General features: G+C 33.0%; 1 protein-coding gene across 1 annotated transcript; it reads right to left on the bottom strand.

Moving 5' to 3' along the window:
• Window positions 1-388: 388 nt before the first annotated feature.
• LOC107909994 (bZIP transcription factor 53) lies at window positions 389-1,503 on the bottom strand. Its single transcript, XM_016837726.2, has one exon. The coding sequence runs from the start codon at window positions 1,012-1,014 to the stop codon at window positions 604-606; it is 411 nt and encodes a 136-aa protein (XP_016693215.1). The 5' UTR covers window positions 1,015-1,503; the 3' UTR covers window positions 389-603.
• Between the last annotated feature and the right edge of the window lie 5,247 nt (window positions 1,504-6,750).

Here is a 6,750-nt window from a genome sequence, read left to right as displayed (position 1 = left end):
ATTAGACTTTAAATTTTAAAGTTAGTATAGTAAGAAAAATTGAAGTTAGTAACAAAAATAAATTTATATATTTTTTATATTATTCATGCATAATGTTACAGTCAATACAATCGAACAAACCAATACAACTGATAGAAATCGGAATTTTCGTTTACCCAGAAAAGAGAAATGACTGTTTCAATTTATTATGGAAACGGTGCGTACGTGCCGATGCAACCAAAACCTGCTACATTCGACTATTGAATATTCAATTACTCTACCAAGGAATGGCATGGATCAACCCTTATCGACACTGAAGAATCATAGCAGCTTTTCAGCTAAACACAATGTTTATGATTCCAAAATCGACACATAAATCACAAAGAAATTGACAATAAAAGTGCAAGCATTGAAATCCAAAACTAACATTCCATAGTAGAAATCCACGAGTACAGAAAACGGAAACACACCAAAGGGTTTCTACAAAACCAAAAATCCCAATTCAGCAGACTCCACATAACATTAGGACACCCTTACATAAATCTAATTAACAGCACAAACTGACTCCAACAAAAGGACGGACTCACATTAGCTCCAACAAGGAAGACAGCTTTACTTATTCCATCAACACTCAAACATATCGGCCAAAGCCATAATTGGTTGTACTGGACAAGGGATCTGCCACGGTTTCATCAGAGGATCTGGAATCTCCGGTATATCAACGGCATACCCACTGACTTCAACAATGTACAACACCGAGTTCAGGGACCGCAATCGCTCGGTCAATTCCATTGCCTGAGCTCTCAACACGTTGTTGGCACATTCCATCTCGGCGTAGCGCTGAGTTGTGACGTTGATCTTTTCGGAGAGCTGGCTGTTATCTTTCTGCAATGCGCTCACTTCATTAACCAAATCCTCGAGCTGCTTCTGCTTCCTAATACGCGACCGCCTCGCGGATTCACGGTTCGACAGCATTCTCTTCCTTTTCCTCTCGTCGGAATCAGAAGAACTCGCTGGCCTTTGCACAGCAGCCATAGAAGAAAAGTTTTTTTATATCCGGGAAGAGTATTTAAATTGGAATTAACAAATTGAATGGCAATTAGAGATTTGAAGTTTTTAATAGTCGGGTTAGATCAAGATAAGAAGATCGATGAACAAAGAGATGCTAATTCATGAGAAAACGTAGAACCAGTAAAGGAAGACGACCGAGAACGAGTGAAGAATACGGATTCGACGCATGAGGATAGAGTTCATAGAAAATCTAAAATCATTGAAACGGTTTTACGAACTGCAGATCGGACATGCACATAAACAGCCGAGCAGTAACAAAGAACCAAAAGAAACCCTAGATCTAAACCAGATCTATACGAAGAATTTTTTAATAAAAAAACGGAGACAAGCAAGCAAGCTAGGAAGGAAGAAGAAAACTGAGAATACTTAGCTGGATGGAAAAGGGAACGCGAAGAGAGAGCGAGAGTAGAAGACACGCACGCTACCAAAAGCGAAACGAAAGAAGGTCTAAAAAGGATGTGGGAAAGGGTTTTTATAGGCAAAGGAGTGGAGTGACGGGTTGGTTGCTTTGGTTAGTTTTTCTTTCTGGTTACCATTGCTTTGGTTAGGTTAGTTGAAAAATAATTTTAAAAAATAGTACGGTAATGGAGATGGAAGGGTATTTTAGTCTTTTGACTAGTTAGCTTTTGAAACAAGGAGTGCGTTCGGTGTCACCGCCAGCTATGCATTCAACACGTTCTTGCAGTCCTATTTACTCAAAATTTCAAAAAGGGTATTTTACGCGTTCGATCCAAATAGTGAAAAAAAATTCAAGTTAATTAAATTGATGAATTTTATTTTATCATATTATCTCGATTTGAATTTTTTTTAAATTGAGTCAAATGAAATAAAATTTAAGTCAAATTGAATCAAATTAAATTAAAAAATAAACATGTTAAATTAAAATTTTATTACGGTATAATTAATTTTATATTAAAACACATAAATTTAAAACTATATATTTGAAATTTTTTCCAAAGCAAAATAAGGAAAAGAATAAGATATTTGTAGTATGATAAACTTGAATCATTAATTAACTTATTTAGGTCTCTAAATTATTATTTTAGAAAATTTTAAAAATTTTACTCTCTTTATATATTTTTTATAATTTTTTAAAAATTTTTATACTTTTTAAAAAATGTAAATTTTAAAAATTATTTTGAATTGTTTTTTGTAATTTTTGTTAAAAAAGAGAACAATATGCTCATTTTCAAATTTGATAGGGACTAAAGGGATTTTTACACTAATTTGTTATTTGAATTGTAAAATTGAACTTGACTCGAACTCAAAACTTGTATTACTTATCTGAGTTAACTCGAAATACTTATTTGAGTTAACTCAAAAAAAAAACTTGATTTGATTAACTTGAAATTCGATTTTTTCGAATCAAATCGAGTTTTACTCACCCTTAGTACTAAGAATCTAACCTCAACACATGTTGCAAAAAAGGCGAAAAGACTAGGATACGAAAAACATTATCTTTCTATTAAAATCTAACAACGATGACTAAAATATTTAATTTTAAAAATTTTAGTGATTAAATTGAAAAAGTCAGGGTAAACTATTTAATTGGTCACTCAATTTTTAGGACGCTTTTATTTTGGTCATACAAAAAAATTTATTGCAAATTCATACTTAACTTTTAGGAAGTTTTCAATTTAGTCGCCCAAGTATTAAATCCTTAACAACTTATTACATAGGTGAAGCTAAGGGGCTAGTAGGGACCTTGGCCTCCTTCAAAATGAAAAATTATAGTTTAGTCCCTTTTAAAATAGTAAAATTATAATTTATTTTGTGGTAAAATTACACTTTACCCCCTAAATATGAAAAAAATTCTATTTAGTCCCTTCAAAAATAATGGCATTATAAGTTAGTACATTGTAAAATTATATTTTGATCTCTTAAAATATTATAATTCAATTCTAGCCTCCTCAAAAAAAAATTTCGCTTCATCCCTAGCTGATTGTACATGTCAAATCATGTCCACATCATGTTTACAATTTCGTTTTGGTCACCCAACTTCTAAGTTGGTTTCATTTTGGTCATCGAAATTTTTTAAGTCTTAATTCGAGTAAAAAAGAATTTAAGGATTAAAGTGAAAATGTGGTAGAAATCAAAATAATGCATTAATAATTTGTCAATTTGTACTTGTTTATCCTTTTGTCAAAAATTCTAAAAAGAAAATTCAATATTGAAATTTAAAATTTCAAAACATCAAAATCAATTAAATAAATTGTTCAATATTTTATCGTTGGATAATGTCAGTCGCTTTGTTGCTATAATATTGAAATTAATTAAATTGATCTCCTTCTAAATTGTAAAATTTTATTTTATGTTTCCAAATCATCTTTAACGAAATCAATGCCAAATAACTCATATTTTTCAATTGTCTATGAAACATAAATTTCTTTTGATTATATAATCTCGAATCTTCCATACTCAACTAAAAGTAAAGAAAAAATTCTTTATAATTAATTAAATTAATTTCTAATTTTTTGTTTGGGTAAAGAAGCAATGAAAATAATTTTGTGTTTTGTTTGGCATGAAAGATAAAATTAATTAATTAAATTAATTGTAAAGAATTTTCTTTGCTTTTAGCTTAGTATGAAAAATTCAAGATCATATAATTAAAAGATGTTAGAATTAAGTGACCCGAATCCTTATTTAAATAAAATACAGTGGTGAAATAAAATAAAAGAAGAATCCATATAGAATTACACTTCTTTTATTTTATTTTACAATAAGGTTTTTTAAACCTTATTAAATTCTATCTATTTGATATTGATTAGAATAAAGTATTTCAGTCTTACTAGAATATGGCTTTACAAGCCTATAAATAAACATAGTCTATTCCTTTTATAATTAATTCGAATTCGACATAGTGAATTTTCTTCTCCTCTGCCCGTGATTTTTTCCTGAAAGGGTTTCCACGTAAAAATCTGTGTATTCTTTATTTTATTTTATTTTATTTTCACAAATTGGTATCAGAGCTTCTAGGTTGTTCATCTCGATCACGGCAATGGCGCCTTTGAAGTATGAAATTCTACTGTTGGATCGCAATACCAGATTTGTGTTGTGGCAGATTAAGATGCAAACAGTTCTTGTGCAAATGGATCTGAAGGATGCCCTGCTAGGGATAGATAAGATACCTTCGACTTTAACAGATAAAGAGAAAAAGAGTAAGGATCGAAAGACGTTAACACAATTACATCTTCATTTGTCCAGAGAAATTTTGCAGGATGTGATGAAAGAGAAAACCGCCGCTGCATTATGGAAGAGGCTAGAACAAATATGTATGTCGAAAACTCTAACAAGGAAGTTGCATATGAAGTAGTGTCTTTATGCTCATCATTTGGAGGAAGGTGCGTCGGTACACGAACACTTAACAGTGTTTAAAGAAATTCTCTCAAACTTGGAGGTCATGGAGGTTCAGTATGATAAGGAAGATCTAGGATTGATTTTACTTTGTTCATTATCCCCGTCTTATTCAACCTTTAGAGACACGATTCTATATAGCTGCGAGACTTTCACAGTTGATGAGGTTTATGATTCTTTGACCTCGTATGATAAGATGAAGCATCTTGTGGTTAAACTTGACTCTTAAGGAGAGGGTCTTATTGTTCGTGGGAGACAAGATCGGAATACTGATGATGATCATGGAATGACACAGGACCGGAATCCTCGCGGTAAATCTAAGGGTAGATCGAAGTCTTCAAACAGAGGTAAAACTTGTAACTTCTGCAAGAAGAAAGGGCACATTAAATCTAAGTGTTATAAGCTACAGAATAAGATTAAAAGGGAGGCTGCGAATCAATAGGGAAAACAACCAGAAAATTTCGGTGAAGCTGATGTTGTAGAAGACTACAGCGATGGTGAACTTCTAGTCACTTCCGTCAACAATTCTAAAGTGAGCAAGGAGTGGATACTTGATTCAGGCTTCACATTCCACATAAGTCCCAATTGAGATTGGTTTAAAACTTACGAAATAGTGCCTGAAGGTGTTATTTTAATGAAAAATAATGCTTCGTGTAAAATCGTAGGTGTTGGAACAATTAAAATTAAGATGTTTGATGGAGTTGTCAGAACACTTAGTGAGGTACGACATGTTCTAGAATTGAAGAGAAATTTAATTTCGTTGAGTACTCTTGATTCAAAAGGGTACAGATACACAGCTGAATGTGGGGTTTTAAAGATTTCCAAACGTTCCCTTGTTGTAATGAAAGGGCAAAGAAAAACTGCCAAGTTATATATTTTGCAAGGTTCTACTGTTATTGGTGATGTAGCTGTCGCTTCCTCTTCATTGTCAGATGATGATATTACTAAACTTTGGCATATGCGCCTAGGGCATATGAGTGAGAATGGCATGGTAGAATTGAGCAAAAGAGGACTTCTTGATGGGCAAGGAATTTGCAAACTAAATTTCTGTGAGCACTGTATTTTTGGGAAGAAAAAGAGAGTTCGATTCACTAGAGGAATCCATAACATGAAGAGAACGTTGGAGTATATTCATTCTGATCTATGGGGGCCATCTAGAGTGCTTTCGAGAGGTGGAGCTAATTATATGCTAACCTTTATTGATGATTTTTGCAGAAAAGTTTGGGCGTTCTTCCTAAAGCAGAAAAGCGATGTGTTATCCACATTTAAGTATTGGAAAATTATGATTGAAAAACAGACGGGAAAATAAATAAAATACCTCTACACAGACAATGGCTTAGAGTTCTGTTCTGATAAGTCTAATAGATTGTGCAAGTCAGAAGGGATCGTGTGACACTTGACAGTTCGTCATACTCCACAGCAAAACGGCTTTGTAGAACAAATGAACAGAACGATCATGGAGAAGGTTCAATGTATGTTGTCAAATGCCAACTTACCGAAGTCGTTTTGGGCAGAAGCAGCCTCTACTGCATGTTTTTTGATCAATCGATCTCTATCCGTTGCCATTGAGAAAAATACCCCACAAAAGGTATGGTCTGGTAATCCTGTTAATTATTCTAATTTAAAAGTCTTTGGGTGTCCTGTATATACTCATATTGATAATGGAAAATTGGAACCGAGATCCATTAAATGCGTCTTTTTTTGTTATAAAGCTGGTGTAAAAACGTATAAGTTATGGTGTCCTGAAAATAGAAAAGTTGTGATTAGCAGAGATGTTGTTTTTGATGAAATTGTTATGCTACCTAACTTATCTCTTAAAGACTTTTCCAATAAAGAAAATCAAAAGTATATGGAGTATCATATTAATACAGAGTCAACTTCTCAAGCCGGTATAAAAATTGAGAATAGAGTTGCTTCTTTACCACAATATTCTATCGCCAAAAGTAGAACTAGAAGAGAAATTAAACCTCTAAAGAAGTATGCCAAGGCTGATCTAGTTGCTTATGCTTTAAATGTGGCTAAAGATATAGATGCGAATCAAGAGCCATCTAATTATTCTGAGGCGGTTAGCTGTGAAGACTCAGAAAAATGGATGTTTACTATGCAAGATGAGATGGAATCACTCCACAAAAACAAAACATGGGATCTTGTGAAACTTCCTAAAGGTAAGAAGATTGTTCGTTGTAAATGGGTGTTTAAAAAGAAAAAATGGACTCCAGGAGTTGAAGAACCCAGATATAAAGCAAGGCTTGTTACAAAGGGTTACAGTCAAATTCCAGGAGTGGACTTCAAAAATGTGTTCTCCCAGTTGTGAAGCATAGTTCGATTCGAGCTTTGCTTGGTATT

Source organism: Gossypium hirsutum, chromosome A07, assembly GCF_007990345.1.
Source record: "Gossypium hirsutum isolate 1008001.06 chromosome A07, Gossypium_hirsutum_v2.1, whole genome shotgun sequence".
Lineage (NCBI taxonomy): Eukaryota > Viridiplantae > Streptophyta > Magnoliopsida > Malvales > Malvaceae > Gossypium > Gossypium hirsutum.
This window is presented reverse-complemented; position numbering and strand designations above follow the sequence as displayed.